This window comes from Pelobates fuscus, chromosome 2, assembly GCF_036172605.1.
Source record: "Pelobates fuscus isolate aPelFus1 chromosome 2, aPelFus1.pri, whole genome shotgun sequence".
In the NCBI taxonomy this organism is placed as follows: domain Eukaryota; kingdom Metazoa; phylum Chordata; class Amphibia; order Anura; family Pelobatidae; genus Pelobates; species Pelobates fuscus.
In genome coordinates, this window is record NC_086318.1 from 140,051,553 (window position 1) to 140,072,724 (window position 21,172).

General features: G+C 42.1%; 1 protein-coding gene across 2 annotated transcripts in view; it reads left to right on the forward strand.

Moving 5' to 3' along the window:
• The window catches only part of LOC134586872 (probable cation-transporting ATPase 13A4), a 160,051-nt gene that overhangs the window by 19,031 nt on the left and 119,848 nt on the right, over positions 1-21,172 (forward strand). For both annotated transcript variants that reach the window (XM_063442773.1, XM_063442774.1), the window contains exon 2: positions 8,059-8,232. In XM_063442773.1, the coding sequence (XP_063298843.1) occupies positions 8,059-8,232 (174 nt within the window). The remainder of the gene's footprint in view (positions 1-8,058; positions 8,233-21,172) is intronic.

Consider the following 21,172-nt stretch of genomic DNA (forward strand, 5'->3'; position numbering starts at 1 on the left):
ACCCTAATACACTGCCCCCACCACTCCACCTCCCTATTTAATACACTACAGGAAGGTTCCCCCAAGCCCTTTCTCCATCATGCACAATCTTCTCTGCTCAAGCAGGCCACACGCTCCTCTGGCACTGTGAGCAGCAGGGAAGGGGGATAGATAGGCTCGCCTGTTCTGCACGCAGCCAGACACTCTGCACACTGTAGCGCTGCAACGCAGCCGCCGTATATGACTCCATATGCTGTATGCGCATATGTGGTGGCTGGTGTGGAAGAATGTTTTGCGCTTTTGCAGCCGCTGGCCAGTCGCATGAGCACGCGGGAGGGCCACAGTACAAAGTGGCCCCAGGGCAGACTGCCTTTTTTTTGCATTGTGGTAGGGTGCATTATCCTGCTAAAACAGGCCACTACTATCCGGGAATACCATTGCATGAAGGGGTGTACGTGGTCTGCAACAGTCTCTAGGTAGGTGGTACATGTCAAAGTAACATCCACATGAATGTCAGGACCCAAAGTTTCCCAGCAGAGCATTTCCTTGAGCATAACAATGACTCTGCTGGCTTGCCTTCTTCCCATAGTACATGCTGCTACCACATCTTTGACAGGTAAATGACGCACTCAACCATACACCTGATCTAAAAGAAAATGTGATTCAGAATACCAGGCAACGTTCTGCGATTGTCCAGTTCTGATGCTCACATTTCCGTTGAAGGCAATTTCTGTTGTGGACAGGGGTCATCATAAGCACTCTGACTAGTCTTTGGCTATGCAGCCCTATACACAGCAATCTGCAAAGCACTGGTGGTTCTGACATCTTTCTACCATGGTCAGCATTAAGTGTTTCTATTTGAGCTACAGTACCTCTACTGTGTGATTATGACAGGCTAGCCTTTGCTTCCCATGTGCATAAATAAGACTCGGGTGCTCTGGTGCTAGTTTACCAGTTCTCTTTAATTGGGCCACTTTGGTAGTTTTTAAACCACTGCATACTGTAACACCCCACAAGACTTGCTGTTTTGGAGATGCTCTGACTCTGTTGTCTAGCCATCACTATTTGGTCCTTGTCAAAGTCACTCAGATTTTTTTGCTTGCCCATTTTTTCTGCTTCCAATACATAAAATCCAAGAACTGACAGCTCACTTGCTGCCGAATATATGCCACCCCTTGACAGGTACCATTCTATAATCTAATCAGTGTTAGTCACTTTACTTGTCAATGGTTTTAATGTTGTGGCTGGCCAATGTGTGTGTTTATATATAATTAGAAATACAACTTATTCTCCCTCTACAAAGCCATTACATGATTACATTTATGGGCAGTCTAAGCATCAACATTCCTACAGTAGTGGATATTGTGCCTGGAGTTACATGGCGCTCTCCCGTGGTAAGGTATCAAACCATTTTTGAATGGTAAGGCACTTACCTGGGTCCCCCCAGGCAGCTGATGTTCTTCCTGTCTGTGATATTGCTAAATGTGAAGTTCCTATTTAGCAATATTACCATTGGCATTTTATTAATTAGCTGAAAGTGTCATCTGGTGTACTTATTAACACTGCTGTCTAAATAAGATAACATTCATATAGCTAAAGTAAGGAACTTCCTCATTAACCCCTTAAGGACACAACTTATGGAATCATGATGGAATATTTCCGTCATGTGTCCTTAAGGGGTTAACAATATCACAGAAGACTGGAAGGACAATGCACAACTCCGAAACCAAGGTCAATGTAAACCCATTAGTTAATGGTTTGTACTTTATCAAGGGACTCCTAGCCTAACCGCTCAGAGTACCTCTTTCATTTTTATATGCTCCGCATATTCACTTTTCTCAAGTAAGTACTATGTGTGGGCTCCCCACCAACTGACAGCACATTGACAATATTCTTTGTGCTTTCAACTAAACTGTATATGTTCTTCTGACTCAAATAATACACATCTGTTCTCCTCAGAGATCACATACTGCCCTTGTAGCACATGTACTCTCCATGCATATTCCAGGTCCTAGTTGTTTTTTTGTTTTTTTATAAACCGATGTTGCTTCTGCTCAAATACCAACTCTGTAGACCATCACTGCCCACACAGATATAACTGATTCACTGTTATCATATTTACCCCAAATATCTTCCGCTGATGAATTGCTTCCTTCAGCCACCCTTGCCCAACTTTATTTTTCCCTTCTCTCCCCACCATCCCAGTTACCTACACTAGTCTCTTTGTTCACAAATCTTACAGAGCTCTATTCTCTTAAAGTTTAAACCAATTTTTTTTTTTTTTTATTCACCAAACACCTTTCTCTACTCTGGTCTCCTCTTGTGTACTTTGTTACCAACTTCATCTTTTCACATTTGTTTTAGATTCTTTCACCTCATCTGCTTAATCTAATTCCATCTCTTATCTCAATCGCTTCTTTTCTTTTCCATCAGCATTCTCTCTCCTTTGTTCAAGTTGTCACTTTTTCATTTCACCAACTTTCCCCCTCTTCATTCCAATTTCTTTACCTGTCTCATTATGAAAACTCCCCATGACTATAACTATTCTACTCCATTTCCCTTTTTAGTTTATCTCCTCCCATCCTTTTACTCACTCCACATGCTCTTCGTATTCAAACTTCTCATGTCCAAACCCATTATTCACTTTGGCTTTAAATTCAATATCTCCTGCCCCTTTATTATTGCCCTTCCCTCTGCTCTCTTTACTCCATCTTCCATATTTGTATATCCCCAAATTTGTCTTCTCCATGTCACCCATGATTCTACTACTGCCCTTTCCTTATTCATTATCCTCCTTATACTTTATTACTCCTCTATTGTTTTCAATATGTTGGAGACCGTTGGCACCATAGATAGTTGCAGGAACATGTCAGGGCAGTATTGGGTCTGTCACTGCTTTATCCACATGTCCCTTTCGTTCTAAGAGAGTGCTACACAGTGGCAGAAAGGATACAATGTGAAATTCCTGAATCCCAGTTGTCTTTTATAGAGTGAAAGCTGCACTTGCCATAAGAGAGCTGTGAAGGTTTGGTCTCTACTCCAAAATGAAAACCAACAATCAATATAAATATTCTATTGTTAGAAGCATATTTTAAATACTATTCACTTGATTTCATTTGGTATGCATGACCTATTTCAGTTAAAACCTGGATTAGTTAGTATATTTGTGTTTTATCGTATCCTGCATTATCGTTGTTTTGGCATCCTCAACCACTGAGTAAATACAGAAACTCTTTTAGCTGTTTATAAAGCACTTTTGTGGGCTTCTGATTTTTATTTTTTTTCAATTACAAATTTCAGTACTTTCATTTTTAGAAACCTATTAAAAAATATTACACATTAGAGATACTCTTTTTACAAATCATTTAACCAGTGGGAATATACAAAAGAGGGTAGTAATTTTACCCTGTCTTAATTCTCAAACAATGTCATGATCCCACAATGTGCAATCTAAGGAAACAGAAATATTTTATGGAACTAGAATATGTGCAGATGCAGGCTACCAAATTAATTGGTGGAATGGAAGATTTTTGCTATTAAGAAAAATTTGAATTTTTATTTTTTTCTAAAAATTAGGCTTACAGGGGATATAACATTTAAAAATATACCCAGTGCATGAACAATATCTTTTAGATTCTGTATAGATTTTTAAACCATGTCTGTTTTCTAACAAACAAAAAGAAAACATATGACCGTTAATACGTGGAATAACAGCTTTTTTGTGGCAATGGTGTACATTATAATCTTCAGTGTTTTTAATGGTAACACAGGTGTGAACGCTGATCCTGACAAACTTAAGTCTTGAAAGCGTGTACTAGTCTTCTTTTCAGCTTCCAGGAACTATGCAGGCATCACGATCACTTCAACTCAGCTTGGTCCCCTTGGAACATTGGCTATACAGACAGGAGAGAACTAAAGGTTCTGTCGACTTTTGAGTGACCAAGCTCACTATATGTCTCTACCTTCTATCTTCTATCTCTACCTGCTATTCCTGGACTATTCCTCTGTTTTAATAAGTTTACTCAGCCATTCTAAGGCCTGATAATGCATCCTAGGTTTAGTGGGGTTCTTATCCTTTACATCATATACAATTGGTATATTGTACTCTGTGTGTATGGAATTAAAATATATACATAATTTAAAAAAAAAAAATTAATTCTACTTTCTGGCGATGCTCTTTTTCGTTAAAATTGGCCTGCTAACCTTCAAAACCTTAAAAAATCAAGGCCCGCAGTACCTGAGTGCGCTCCCGACACCCTAGGTTCCATCCTGTTCACTTCGGTCAGCCAGCAAATCCCTCCTGTCAGTACCAAGAATAAAGACCGACTCGGGTTCCAGGACATTCAGTCACGTTGCCCCTGCCAGAGAGGCACTGTCCTCAGGGCCAGATTAAGAGCCCAGTGGACCTGGTGCTGACAATTATGATGGGCCTAATTACAAAATCTTATTGACCAAAAACACTAAAACAGTCCTACCTCCTAAGCGTCATGTATCTGATGGAGATGGTGCTGTAGGGAAACTCATAGGATGTAGCTATGGGAAAACACATACCCTATGCTAATCTCACGCTTTCATCTGTCAAGTAAACCCATTCCCCCTAACAGCAGTGTCCAGTAAAGCAGGAAGTCTGTGGATGGGGTAAAAGGGTGGACCACTGACACAAATCACATAACCAGAACTGCCGAAAGGGTGAACATACACAAAAAGGGGGCATGTCTGTGTCCCTATGTCTCCCAGTCCATTAGTGTCTGTGTCCCCATGTCTCCCAGTCCATTAGTGTCTGTGTCCCCATGTCTCCCAGTGTCACCATGTCACTAAGGGACATTGGGAGACATTGGGACACTGGGAGACATGGGGACACTGAGATACTAGGGAACACTGGGAGAACTAGGGACACTGCGGCTCTTGGAGACACTGGGAGACATGGGGACCATGGGTGACTTTGAGACATTAGGGGACCCTGGGAGACATGGGGCACTGAGACACTGTGATACATAGGGAACACTGCGATATATAGAGGACACTGGAAACTTGATAAAGACCTTGGTACAGGTAAAAACATTGTGTTGTCCAATAAACCTGCTTAAATCTATCAGTGAGTGCCTGAGATTTTTTTCCTTTATACAGGGGGACACAGACACTTGGGAGCACTGGGAGACTAGGGGACATTGAGACACCAGGGACACTGGGAGACATGGGGCACTGAGACACTCTGATACATAGAGGACACTGTGATACATAGGGGACACTGGAGACTTGATAAAGACCTGGGTACAAGTCGAAACGTTGCGGTGTCCAATAAACCTGCTTAAATCTATCACAGTAAGTGCCTGAGATTTTTTCTTTTATACTAGGGGACACTGATCCATTGGGATACTGAGACAATGGGAGACTAGGGGACTTTGGGAGACAAGGAAACACTGAGACACTAGGGACAGTGGCACACTACGGACACTGACAGACACCAGGGACACTGGGAGACATGGGGATACTGAGATGCTAGTGACACTGGCTGGGAGACATGGGGACACGGGGAGTGCCCCATATCTCCCAAATCTCAAAGTTGCCCAGTGTCTCCATGTCTCTGTGTCCCCATGTCGCCCAATGTCCCCTAGTGTTTGTATCCCCATGTCTCTCAGTATCCCTTAGAGTTTTGTCCCAATGTCACTAGGACACTAGGGGACACTTAGAGACATTGTGACACTGGGAGAGACATTGTGACACTGGGAGAGACATTGTGACACTGGGAGAGACATTGTGACACTGGGAGAGACACTGTGACACTGGGAGAGACACTGTGACACTGGGAGAGACACTGTGACACTGGGAGAGACATGGGGACACGGAGATACATGGGGACACTGGGAGATACAAGGGCACTCTGGGAGACTAGGGACACTGAGACACCAGGCACACTGGGAGACATGGGGACACTGAGACACTAGGGGCCAGTGGGAGACACAGGGCCACTGTGTCCCTAGTGTCTCAAGGTCCCTATGTCTCCCAGTGTCCCAATGTCTCAGCGTCCCCAAGTCTCTCACCGTGCCCATGTCTCGCAGGTTCGAAACTGCTGTCTGGACTCTATGTGCAGAGCTGCACCCCCTGCCTCTCTCAAAATACATAGCGACCCCTACAGGCTGCCGCCAGTATAGCAGAATAATCTCTTTATACTGAGACAGACATTTGTATTGCCGGTATTACTGCAATACCGGCACCGGCTAGGCAGCTTCAAATTCCGTGAGAAATACCTGGCAACCATAAGAAATACATGACAAATACCTGGTAACCCTAAGAGTAGTGTGTAAAAAATAAATAAATATATATATATATATATATATATATATATATATATATATATATATATATATATATATATATATATATATATATATATATATATATATACTTTTCTTCTGTTCCCTGCACACACACTTTCAATTTTATATAGGTGCCTGGTGCATATCAGCCACAGCTAACAAAATAAAGAGTATAATATAAACAAAGGCTTGCACTCACGGTCTTTTGTAAAAGTTTTCTCTTCCTTTATTCCATAACTTTGTTAAAAAATCTACGTTTCAGCCATCGTTCGTGGCTTTCATCAGGATCAATTCAACAATTATACATTTACTAACAAATACACTTATATAGCTAAACTAACTAATTACATAATCATAAAATCACTAACCTGATTTTACAAAAGACCGTGAGTGCAAGCCTTTGTTTATATTATTCTCTCTCTCTCTATCTATATATATATATATATATATATATCAATGGGCCTGGGTCTAGAGCTGCTGCTCCATCAGCCCCTATGTTAATCCGGCCCTGACTGTCCTTACAAAAAAAAAAAAAAAGGATCAGGCATTCAGTTTGCTCATCTGACCATCAGAAACTCCTAACTTTTATGTCTTTATTTGTATATTTGTAAAGTGCTCTGAGTCTCACAGGTTGAAAAGTGCTATAAAAAATTCTAACTATTATTAGACACTGTAGGCACCAAAACAACTTTAAATCAATGTAATGATTTTGGTAAATATATCATTCCTCTGCAGTCTTACTGCTAAATGCTATGCCATTTAGGAGTTAAATCACTTTGTTTATGCAGCACTTGTCACACTTCCTTGTATGTGACCTATATAGCCTTCTTAAATACTTCCTGTAAAGAAAATTCTAATGTTTAACCCCTTAAGGACACATGACGTGTGTGACATGTCATGATTCCCTTTTATTCGAGAAGTTTGGTCCTTAAGGGGTTAATTTAGAATGTCTTGGCTCCTGCTCTGTTTAAAGCATTCTAGATAGAGAAGTCCCGAACAGTTCGCCGGGAACTGTTCGCTGGCGAACATAGCTTGTTCGCGGTTGCCGCGGCGGGCGAACATATGCGATGTTCGGTTCGCCCCCTATTCGTCATGGAGGTGGGAGGGTCTGGGAGGGAGGGTCTGCTGCTGATTTGCTGGAATGTGTCTGCTGACTGTGAGGTACAGGGTCAAAGTTTACTCAATGATGTACAGGTACTTCCGATCTACAGAGTCATGTAGTTACCTTTTCAGAGTTCATAGCAAAACTTGTGTAAATCCACACTGCCAAAACTAATGCAAATTACATTATTGTAATTAATTACATAATTGCATTATGTCTGTATATGTCATTACATCGAAGCCTTTCTGAATAGACATCCAAGTCAGCATACATGGTGCACTTTTTATCATCCTCAGATGAACTATCCCAAGCTCCAGCTTGACTCCCTCAAGTTGGTTGTTGCCTCATGTAATTCTTCATGTCTAGGCAGTACCATGCAGTGTTCCAGTCATAAGGGATAATACTGTCCATGTGTCATTTGTGCCTAAAGACATTTAGAAATCAAAAACGTCAAAATTATATTGGCAACTGATCCCTTCAACCTGCCCATCAGACTACTTAATATTAGTTGTGGTTAATGTTACTGAATCTGAAGAAATGTATATGCTTTGTAGGTTGATAGGATACACGTGTGTGTGTGTGTGTGTGTGTATTTACAGTATAACTTTTATTACATTAAATGCCATTTGTCCTTAACGTAATCTCATTTTTAATTTACAGGACATATTCGGATATAAGAAACATCTTTGCCGACAAATATTGTGCATTCTCGGTTATATCTTCTCTCTTGGGTTCCTCTGGCTTTTATTCTACTGGAAGCCAGAGTGGTATGTGTATGCGAACTGTATTCCATGTTCCCTCCAAGAAGCCAATATTGTTCTACTTACATCTACGGTAGGTAATTATTAGTGTTGTTAACTTTTGTTTAAATATGCAATTCTTTTCACCAGAGGACTATCCTAGGGCTGATGTACTCTGTAATTCTATATACAATTTTCAATATGTACTACCGGTACTTTTTGTAAAAGTTTTTTTTTAGTAGGTTATCATCAAGATTGAACAATCAGAGTGGTATTCAGAGTTAAAACTATAATTAAATGAACAATTAACAAGTGTTACAATACAAGTTAATTTTTGTGCTACAGTAGAAAAATGTAAAAACAAATATCTGAATATAAACCTTTACATTTTTTAAGGGAGGTGAATGAACTTTAACAGGGCACCATTGATTGCTTGTGGGATAATACTTATTTTTTACGGTCTGCCCCCTTCCACTAGTTTTTGTATGATGTAGTGGTTGTCTGATTTCACCAGAGGTGTTCTTGCGATGAAGTCAGGGGAGTTGGAGTTAGTGGTGGTGAATTCTCTCGATCGGAGAAAAACGTAGAATGCCAACAAAAATGGCTGTTTTTTTTTTTTTTTTTTTTTTTTTTTTTTTTTGTAAATCTTTCTTTTATTACGGCATATATGAGGGATACAGAATGAAGAGAAGGAAATGCATAGGTAGTACAAATCTTTGGTGGTAAAACATTGGTAACATAGTTAGGTACATTTCCAGCAAGGTAATGCCTTGTTTTTATATTTTGTGAGTCGCTTAGTAGAGGCGAGTTTTAAGCAAGCTAGAATAAGATGCAATACAGCGAATAAGAGCTTTTCATTAGAGAGTATTATCATGTGGGGCATCTTTAGGTTAAGTAATTTGAGTTAAGGCTTTCAACAGTGTAGATTGTCGCTTATGTAACCACAAATCATCATTGAAACAATACTGAGGCAATGCTTGTGATAGTACAATAAATGTTGTATCAAAAAGCTAATTTGTTGATCAAGCTAGTGCTGTGAGACATGTCCACTTGCAATTAGGGCAAAGCAGCAGACAACTAAAGGAGCTTTAAACATGTTGGTTAAGCCTATTGTAGTCGTTATCTAATATTAAGTACACGTTTGCTGCATCGTAGGTAGGCTTAGTATCATATGACGTCTTTTACATGCATGCTATGACTGCCAGCTGGGCGATATACATGGATGCCGCCTAATTATAACAATGCAGGCATGGGAAACTTAATGCCAGTTAAAGTAATGTGAATTTAAAGAATGAAAACAATATGACCTGGTAACATTATCCATGCAGGTTGAGCATTGTAAAGCTTAAGATATACGTAGAGTCCACATTATAGGCAAAAAAAAAAAAAAAAAATACTACATTAAGTTCTCTGTGTCATGGATCAGCAGTGGTGACTGTTATCTGTGATTAGTCCCATGATGGCATTGCAGCTTTAGGCAGCAAGCTTGATTTCAGCCTATTCCTAAGGGTGGGAACCGTGAGTCCTGTGTGTTGAGGACGAGGGTGGTTGCAGCAGTCCGACGGCTCTGATGGGTATCCCTCCAGCTCCAGGCCGGTTGATAGGCCGGCATCTTCATGCCACGGACTTGGGGACTCTTGGGGTCCCAGTCCTCCCCTCGGGGGGGTAGGCAGGAGGTTGTGGTGGTAGGTGGTCGCTCGTAGCGTTTGATCCTCCGCCTGTGTGGACGGTGCCGTGAGATTCTGCCCCTGGTGGCCCTCGGCCTAGGTGATCTCTTGTGGAGAGGTTTGTGTGGTTTAGGGACTTGGGTGATCGGAGGGGGCCCACTCACCATCCGGCCCTCAACCTCCCGGTCGTCCTCCTGATGTTGGAGCTTTGGTGCGTTTAGCCGTGCCTCCAACCTGGCCCAGAAGTGGGTGAAGATTTCATCCAGCCTCCTTTGGGTTATCTGTGCCGAGTTTAGCGGCTCCGGCTCGGGTTGCTGGGAGTTGGCGCCTTTCAGGGCTAGTCTGGCCGCCATTTTGTGGAGTTCTGCTGGGGCAGTGTCTCAGCAAGTTTGTGTGAGTTTGATGCCGGGTACAGGCTAGTGCGGACCGGGATAACCCCCGCCGGTCCAGAGGGGGGGGAACAGGGCTGAGTTGCAAGCTTGGGAGGGTACTAGGTCGCACAGAGCGGGGGATCGGCCGCCTCACCCGTCTGGCGATACTGCTAGGCCTCACTCCCGTCACCCTCGACAGGCGCTCTGTGCACCCGCGGGTGGCAGACCCGGGGCACTGTGGCTGGTTCCTGGGGTAGGTATGATTTGGTTCTGGCGTTTGTGAGGGTCCGGGCTAGCTGGTGTGCAGTGAATCAGGCTGATTGAGCTCGGAGCTCACACGAAGCACGTCCAGCCGCCATGAAGCCCAGGCCCCGCCCCCCAAAATGGCTGTTTTAATGACATGATTTGTCTGGGTTTCGAATGGTGAGGCATCTAGGAGGTCTGAAAGTGATTGGAACAGGTGATCGTGGATTAGTAGTCTAGAAGGTGTAGGTATAGGTGTGGAACCTTTTAATACCTTTCAATATTGCTTTAAGGAACCGTTGTTTATTAGGCCATGTGGTGAGGATATGATGTTGAATACCGGTAAGGTATAATTTTAATAGTGTTGAAGGATAGCTTAAGATGAAGGTGGCAAAAGGAAATAAACGCAGCCACAGTTTCCATAGAGAATTTGTCTGTAATCTGTAATCTCTAGCAAAAATCTATTAAAAATATGAAAAGCCCTATCCTAAGATTTCCTTGTGTTAGCAGAGAGACCGAATTGTGCGTGGTAACGCCCGTGAGCTAGTAGACTATCTAGTCCATGACCAGTTCCTGCTACTGTGGTGCTGGGTAGCAACCTGGGCTGCTGTTATCAATGCTGCCCGGAACTCCTGAAATTGAGATCGAGACAAATGATCAGCTGCGAAATTCCGAACTCCAGGAACATGTGCACATATCAAGAAAAAATTGTCTAGCAGCTAGCCATATCAACTTCCTCATGAAACGTATGATGGTCAGGGATGACTAGTGCCCCTTGTTAACAATATGGCATGTAGCCATGTTATCGGAAGAGCACCGTACCATATTACCCGACCAACATGTGCTCCATTTGACTGCAGCTGCCACAATCGAATAAAGTTCAAACAATGCCAAAGTGTGGGTGAATTCAGGGACCTCCTTAATTTAATCTGGCCAGTTACCCCACATCCACTTATTGCCAAATATTGCTGCAACACCGGATATGGCAGCAGCATCTGTCCAGATTGAAAAAGACTTGTCAGTTAGTACCGCATTAAATATGCTTTTCCAATTTAGCAGGAATTCCCTCCACATGTGTAAGTCGGCGGTGGCATGCAGATCCAGTGCAATGCGGGAGAAATCCAACTGAAATTAGGGGGGGGATATAAATTACTTCCCCCTTGTGGAATGATCTTCCCAGCAAAATTGAGGGAACCCAACAGTGATTGGTGTTCGCTCCTATCGCAAGAACCTGCTTCTAGGTACTGATTTAAACAAGATGGAATGTGTTCCATCTTTTCAGTGGGGAGGCTGGCTTGCATATGAATGGAGTGCAAAACTACCCCTATAAAAATTGATAATATCAGGACTAGTGCCATTCGCGAACAGCGAACGCGAACTTCCGCAAATGTTCGCGAACGGGCGAACCGCCATAGACTTCAATAGGCAGGCAAATTTTAAAACCCACAGGGACTCTTTCTGGCCACAATAGTGATGGAAAAGTTGTTTCAAGGGGACTAACACCTGGACTGTGGCATGCGGGAGGGGGATCCATGGCAAAACTCCCATGGAAAATTAAAAAGTTGATGCAGAGTCTGGTTTTAATCCATAAAGGGCATAAATCACCTAACATTCCTAAATTGTTTGGAATAACGTGCTTTAAAACATCAGGTATGATGTTGTATCGATCAGGTAGTGTAAGGGTTACGCCCGCTTCACAGTGACAGACCAAACTCCCCGTTTAACGCACCACAAACAGTCCATTTGCGCAACCACGTACAACACCAAGGGTCCCCGAAAGGTGACAACAAGCCCCCTGTATTTTTTTTTTTTTAAATGTACACTACTGTTACACCAGATATGAGTTGCACTGGTGTGACACTGTGCACTGGCAGGCCCTGAAACGCACACGTTTGAAGGAAACTGACTGCTATTATATTACAGTCAAAGTATTTTTTTTTAAATGCAAGCTATTGTGACACCAGATATGAGTGGTGACACTGGGCAAGTGGGCACAGTATACGCTGTGAGCCTGACACACACGCTGGCAGGCAGGCAACTGCAATTAGATTACACAGGAAAACAAATAAATAAATAAAAAGCAGACTGATGTTCTAGCCCTAAAAATGGCTTTTTGGGGTGCTGTCCTTACATCAGAGATCAGATGAGTCCTTCAGGACTGTAGTGGACACTGAATACACTAGCCTAGCTATCGATTTCCCTATTAAATCAGCAGCAGCTACACTGTCCTTCCTCTCACTAAGAATTAAGCTTCCGGGGGGCGGGGCCCAGCTGTCATGGAGGAAAGACGCACTTCGTGTGAGCTCCCTTAATATCTCACTTTAAGCAGCTATCAACAAGCGAAGTTCACCCCAGAAGGGGATGACCCAGCAATGTTGCTCCTACCTGACCGACCCGACATGCTTAATAGCGGTCAGCAACTCGACAGTCTTACTTACCTCCGCGTGGCAAGTGTGGCCTGGTGCTTACCGGGCGGGAGAGGCGGACGATCTCCCGATCCTGGGATGCCCAGGAGCAGCTACTTCCCAGCAGAAGCTCTGTTACCCCCCCTCGGACTAGTGGGGGTTATCTCGGTCCACCGTTGAGAGGCTGTCTGGAGCTAATGGATGCACAGAGCACAGCTACAAACCTCTAAAACGAACCAAACTACTCATCCATCCGCTATACCACTTTATCCCACCTAGAACTAGTGCCCAGTTAAAATACTTGACTCTTACTTAACCACACTCAGTCATGCCACACACATTTCACCACTACTCTCACTGAATCCCTCTGACTACGGCTAAATTCATCTTCTACATCAGAACACTACTTCTAAGATTGGGTTGTATACATGTCTCGGGTCTTTCATTTAGAATAGGGGCAGCTTCGGTCTCCTTCAACACTGACATTCCAGTGCATATTATTAAAAGATTGGGCAGATGGAAATCCTCAGTCTACAACCAATATATTCCTCATCCCAAGAAAGAAAAGAGGAAAGCTTTTAAAAGTTTGGCTTTGTAAATTTGATGCAATAAGTGTGTTTTTCTTTAATACCTTTTCACCCTCTTTGCATGAACCCGATTTTTATCGGGATATTACTAATATGTTTCTGAACATGTATATTATATTATTCACTCACTCACTCACTCACTCTCTGGGCCGGCATAAGACATCATGTTGCCTAGGTCCAACGATAAATGACTATGGGGGATAATGTATAATAAACACAGGTTACTGGCTATGGGGGGGATAATGTATAATAAGCACAGGTTACTGGCTATGGGGGGATAATGTATAATCACAGGTTACTGGCTATGGGAGGATAATGTATAATAAACACAGGTTAATGGCTATGGGAGGATAATGTATAATAAACACAGGTTATTGGCTATGGGGAGGATAATGTATAATAAACACAGGTTACTGGCTATGGGGAGGATAATGTATAATAAACACAGGTTACTGGCTATGGGAGGATAATGTATAATAAACACAGGTTACTGGCTATGGGAGGATACTGTATAATAAATACAGGTTACTGGCTATGGGGGGATAATGTATAATAAACACAGGTTACTGGCTATGGGAGGATAATGTATAATAAACACAGGTTACTGGCTATGGGGATAATGTATAATAAACACAGGTTACTGGCTATGGGGAGGATAATGTATAATAAACACAGGTTACTGGCTATGGGGGGATAATGTATAATAAACACAGGTTACTGGCTATAATATATAATAAACACAGGTTACTGGCTATGGGGAGGATAATGTATAATAAACACAGGTTACTGGCTGTGGGGGGATAATGTATAATAAACACAGGTTACTGGTTGTGGGGGGATAATGTATAATAAACACAGGTTACTGGTTGTGGGGGGATAATGTATAATAAACACAGGTTACTGGTTGTGGGGGGATAATGTATAATAAACACAGGTTACTGGTTGTGGGGGGATAATGTATAATAAACGCAGGTTACTGGTTGTGGGGGGATAATGTATAATAAGCACAGGTTACTGGTTGTGGGGGGATAATGTATAATAAACACAGGTTACTGGCTATAATATATAATAAACACAGGTTACTGGCTATGGGAGGATAATGTATAATAAACACAGGTTACTGGCTATGGGAGGGATAATGTATAATAAACACAGGTTACTGGCTATGGGAGGGATAATGTATAATAAACACACAAAAAAAATGCAGCTTCAGAGTTAATCTAAATTGTATGCTGTGTAGGAAGTGGGAGGGTCTGGGAGGGAAGGTCTGCTGATGATTGGCTGGAATGTGTCTGCTGACTGTGAGGTACAGGGTCAAAGTTTACTCAATGATGACGAATAGGGGGCGGACCGAGCATCGCATATGTTCACCGTCCGTGGCGAACGCGAACAAGCTATGTTCGCCAGGAACAATTCGCCAGCGAACCGTTCGGGACATCACTAATCAGGACCTTCAGTCTTACTTGATGACACGGGGACGCTTGAACAGTTGTATAGTAGCATGGAGGCTGCTGGGAGGAAGTAAGTTATCTTCTACAGTCAGAAAGTCATCCAGGTACTAAATCACTGTGGGGGCATCTACAGATGTTAAGTAGCATCCAACACAACATATCAGCGAAGATATTAAAGATCCTTGGACTGCTTTTTGAACCAAAATTGAGACGTGTGAAGAAATAGTATGACCCTTGCAACTTAACACCATGTAGATGCCAAAGTGAAGGGTGAATGGGGAGGAGCTTGAAGGCATTCACCATATCGGTTTTGCTAAGCCAAGCTCCTACTCCAGCTGACAGGAAGGCATCTATAGCATTGTCAATGGTAGCATATTGGAGTGAAAATTCCTCAGATGGAATGAGTGTTGTGTTGTAGCGTGGGAAGCATAGAGTTCAATGATTAACCTTTGCTTATTAGAAGTTTTATCAGTGATCACACCTATGAGGTTAGTTCTCCACATGGAGAGTTGAATGGACCTACTAAATACCCCTGATCTACTTCTTCTTTCTTGATCAGCTCATTGATGGTGTCAGTGTTAGCAAGAGCTGTCTGTTAGTTGTTGCATTCGACTATCCCTGAAGGCATGTAAATGATACCTGTGTGAAACCCAGACAACAAAAATTCCACTAGATGTTGTGAGGTGTGGTTGTGGAAAAATTCCCTAAGTAGTGAGATATTGACAAACGAAAGATAAGGCTTAGGTTATAATTTATTAGGGCACATAGCCTTAGAATGTGCCCAGAAACACTGTGAGCACACATGCAACAGTCTGCAGGCACTGTAACCGCAAGTGCCTGCGTTAAAATTGTTAGATTTGTGACTTCCCCCAAAAACACAATATTCCGTCCCAATTTGTCTTTCAGAACCCTGCCAAGTCTAGCTGTGGTAGTCGGGTTGGGGAAAAAGGCACTCACTTCTGGGGTGTTAGCGGTGTGGGAAGTGGATGAGCAGACAGTACAAGCTGGTGTCTTGAGGCCCACAAAGTGTCTACAAAACAGTTCCGTATCCAACATACTCCAGTCTGCTTGGTAGTTGAATTGGGCCAGTGATGCAGACGCCCTTGCGGAGAAAGAATGGCGGTAGTCGTAAAAGGACGCGCCACCATACTTGTGCCCAAAGTCCACCAGCTTGTGCAGGTAAAGATCAAATTCTTCCCTCCTGTCAGGATTTACTGAACAAACCACATCCCGATATATCCCAAATAGGAGTACAAATTTCGGTATGCACAATTTGTATGTGGTTTAATGTAAGTACGTTTTTGTATGGAGTCTGTTTGTGAAATACACAGACCGAGATACAGGACACACTGACACATGTTAGATGCACACACAGATATATATATCTATTATAATTTTCTCTATTACAGACGCTCAGATACACACTGACTTACACACACATACTATTTTAGCCACCTTCCTGTTTCTAACATTTTGGCTGCAAGAGGGAGGCCAGGGCTTTTGGTAGTCTGTCTGCAGTTGGCTCCTCTCACTGCCTCCTCTCTGCCACGTCCCTCCTGCGCTGTGTAAATCAAAAGGAAGTGACTGTCTGCCACTTCCTTTCAGAACTGGCTGCTGCCATTTTTAAAGGTGCCCAGTCATGCTATTAAAGGGTCGCAGCCAGGGGTGTATTTACCATGAGGCTGACAAGGCATTTGCCTTGGGCGGCACTTTCTGGGGGGCGGCAAAAAAGCCGCCCCAATCGCCTTGGCAAGCTTCTTGTCCTGGGGGCTCAGGAACTGTCCGGCTGGCAACCTCTGGGCCCCCTGAGGCTGGCAGTGGCGGCACTTTGCGGTCGGCGAGGGAACACTGATCCTCCTGTTCAGCTCCCTGGTGTCTGTTGGTTTTATCTATTTATTTATCTAGCATCAAATCATTAGATATTTTGATTTGTTTTATTTAATTGCTTGTTGCTGGTATAATGCACAATTACTGGTATTTTATTTGGATCTTAATTTATAGTAAATGCAGTGTATTTATGGCTTGAAATCTTGCCAAAAGTTGAAAGAGATTGCTTTCGTTTTTCTTATAATGCTTTTTTTTGTTTTGTTTTTTTTTTCTTTTCCAAAGGACCTATTTTTCTTCAAGGTGTGGAAAATCTTAATCCTTCACTTCTTAAAAAAACATTTATTTATTTAGATATGGAACATGTTTAGCCAGACTAGAAAATGTATCTAATCTGCAGGTTAAAAAAAATATATAAATACTATAATAATTGTGTGATTATTTACATTACTGTAATATTATACATTCACTTTTTTTGTGTTCGTGGTGTACATTATACCAGCTAAACAGCACATCCTATGCAAGCATTCAGAGGGACATTTTGAATAATATAAAAATAAATAGAACTATCAACTATAGACCAGAATATACAAATAGGCCTTACTCAATAATAAGAAACAATGGGTACAAATTGAAAACCTATTTTCACAGCTCCTTTACACACTATCCCATGGAACAACAAGGGGAGACATTTTCTACTAGATCGTGACCACCCTGCAGCTACACCCACACTATAAATTTGGGCAACCTAATTCTCTTTCCGTTTATCCCTCCACATGGTATCCACTCTCGCATAGCCCTCTTTAAATCAGGAATACACGGACATGACTATAGAGTCTACCATCCTAGCACCTGTGACATGCTCACGGACTTGGATATCAAACCACTCTCATCTATAAAAACCCTCAACTACCTCCACAGCCATGGAAAGATTACACTATGACCAACTTGTACATTTTATTGGCTAGACTAGTAGGGCACCCCTGAGAAAACATGACCTTACTACATTTGAAATGCTCTGCATCACACATAGTGTAATCAGACGGCACCTCTCCATTTTCTATAACATACTCCAGGGTATTACAAATGCGGAGCTTCCCACATACACAACAAAGTTGGCCCAAGATTACAGATTACACCTACCCCTACAGACTGGAAAAAAATGCTTTCTGTTTCCCTGAATACAACCACACAGGAGAGTAACGATAAATGAATAGCCTGATGGCATTACACTCCCTTGATCCTGCACTGCATATTTCCCACATCGGGAGACACTTGTTGTAGATGTCACCAATCCAATAGCACTACCTCACATATATGGTGGCAATGTCCCATAGTAAACAAATTCTGGACACTTATTATAGACTCCATCCGAGCTATCACAGGAACTTCACTCCCATCAGTACTCATCCTCTACCTCTTCCCAGTCTCTCTTCCCAAATTCAAAGCCTCCTTGACTAAATAAATATCTCCTGACAGAAGCAAATCAGCTGATTCCGCTGTTCTGGAGGAGGCCAAAGCTGCCCTAGCTTGGTGAATAGATACAGAAAGTCAAATCCATTCGCATAATGGAAGAATTTTGCTACTCACAAACTCAGAAGTACCACCTGTTTACCTGTACCTGGGAACCATGGGTATCTTTTCTCGACAACAGGGTACACCATGCTTAGTCCACACACTTTGCCTCCTCCACGCACTACGGAAACTATCATAAAAATCAAATATGACAAATGCACCTCCTTCGTGGTCCACTATAGAAGCCAATCAGTAAGGCTTATTCTGGTTATCTATTGTTTTATAGTTACATAGTTACATAGCTGAAAAGAGACTTGCGTCCATCAAGTTCAGCCTTCCTCACATATGCTTTTGCTGTTGATCCAAAAGAAGGCAAAAAAAAGTCTGAAGCGCTTCCAATTTTGCAACAAACTAGGAAAAAATTCCTTCTTGACCCCAAAATAGCAGTCAGATGTTTCCTTGGATCAAGCAGCTATTAGCCCACTAATTAGAAATTGTATCCCTGTATGTTATGTTTTTGCAAGTATTTATCCAATTGCAATTTAAACATCTGTATGGACTCTGATAAAACCACCTCTTCCGGCAATGAATTCCATATCCTTATTGCTCTTACTGTAAAAAAACATTTTCTTTGCCTTAGATGAAATCTCCTTTCTTCAAGCCTAAATGTGTGACCTCGTGTCCTATGTATAGCCCTGTTTATGAATAGATTTCCAGATAATGGTTTGTACTGGCCCCGAATATATTTGTATAATGTTATCATATCCCCTCTAAGGTGCCGTTTTTCCAAACTGAAGAGATTTAAATTTTGTAACCTTTCTTCATAACTAAAATGCTCCATTCCTTTTATCAATTTTGTAGCTCGTCTCTGCACTTTTTCTAGTGCCATGATATCCTTCTTTAGAACAGGTGCCCAAAATTGCAGAGCATATTCAAGGTGTGGTCTTACCAGCGATTTATAAAGAGGCAAAATTATATTTTCATCTCGAGAATTTATGCCCCTATTTATACATAACAAAACCTTACTGGCCTTAGCAACGGCAGATTGACATTGCATTTTGCTACCTAATTTGTTGTCTATAACAATTCCCAAATCCTTCTCGTGTGTGGTTATCCCTAGTTCACTACCATTTAGGGTGTAAATTGCTTGTGCATTCTTAACCCCGAAGTGCATAACTTTGCATTTTTCTACGTTAAATTTCATCTGCCATTTTAGTGCCCAGTCCCCCAATCTATCCAAATCCCTCTGCAGCAAGGCAATATCCTGCTCACATTTTATTACTTTACAAAGTTTTGTGTCATCTGCAAACACTGATACATGGCTTTCAATGCCCATTTCAAGATTATTTATAAATATGTTAAATAGAAGCGGTCCCAAAACAGAACCCTGAGGGACACCACTTACCACTTTTGTCCAGCTTGAAAATTTACCATTTATGACAACTCGCTGTACTCTATCCTTAAGCCAATGTTCTACCCAAGAACAAGAATATTCATCTAGACCAATTTCTTTTAGTTTGAAGACTAACCTATTGTGAGGAACCGTATCAAATGCCTTGGCAAAATCCAAGTAGATCACATCCACTGCAACACCCTGATCTATATTTCTACTTACTTCTTCGTAGAATGCAATTACCGTATATACTCGAGTATAAGACGAGTTTTTCAGCACATTTTTTGTGCTGAAAAACACTCACTCGTCTTATACTCGAGTCAGTTGTCTGTATTATGGCAATTTTCATTGCCATAATACAGACAAGGACCGGGGGCTGTCAGGAAGCTGTAACTTACCTTCACCGCAGCTCCTGTCAGCTCCCTTCTCTCTCCTCCGTCCGTGCAGCTCCCAGGTCAGCTTCCTCTGCAACTCTCGCGAGAGCTGCGGGGTCAGAGCGTTGCCATGGGTTACCGTGGCAACGCTCCTCGCGGCCGCGAGAGTTGCAGAGGAAGCTGACCTGGGAGCTGCACGGACGGAGGAGAGAGAAGGGAGCTGACAGGAGCTGCGGTGAAGGTAAGTTACAGCTTCCTGACAGCCCCCCTCCTACAGCCCATCCACTGGACCACCAGGGAGTGAGAGCCCCCCTCCCTGGCCAGCTAACAAGCAGGGAGGGGGGACGAAAAAAAATAATAATAATTAAAAAAAATAATAACAACATTAAAAAAAATATATATCACAATAATAATTAAATAATAATAATTAATCAAATGCCCACCCCCACCAATGCTCTGCACTCACACACACACACACACACACACACTGCACTCACACACACTGCATTCATACACACACTCATACACACACTGCACTGCATTCATTATATACACACACTGCATCCATACACACACTCATACACACACTGCACTGCATTCATTATATACACACACTGCATTCATACATACACACATTCACACTGCACTCATACACACACTGCACTGCATTCATTATATACACACTGCACTCATATACACACACTGCACTGCATTCATTATATACACACTGCACTCATACACACACACTGCACTCCATTCATTATATACACACTGCATTCATTATATACACACTGCACTCATATACACACACTGTACTGCATTCATTATATACACACTGCATACACACTGCACTTATACACACTGCACTGCATTCATTATACACACACTGCACTCATACACACACACTGCACTCATACACACACTGCACTCATACACACACTGCACTCATACACACACTGCACTCATATACACACTGCACTCCATTCATTATATACACACTGCATTCATACACACACTGCATACACACACAGCATTCATATACACACTGCATTCATACACACACTGTAAATAAATATTAAATTAATATAATTTTTTTAGGATCTAATTTTATTTAGAAATTTACCAGTAGCTGCTGCATTTTCCACCCTAGTCTTATACTCGAGTCAATAAGTTTTCCCAGTTTTTTTGGGGTAAAATTAGGGGC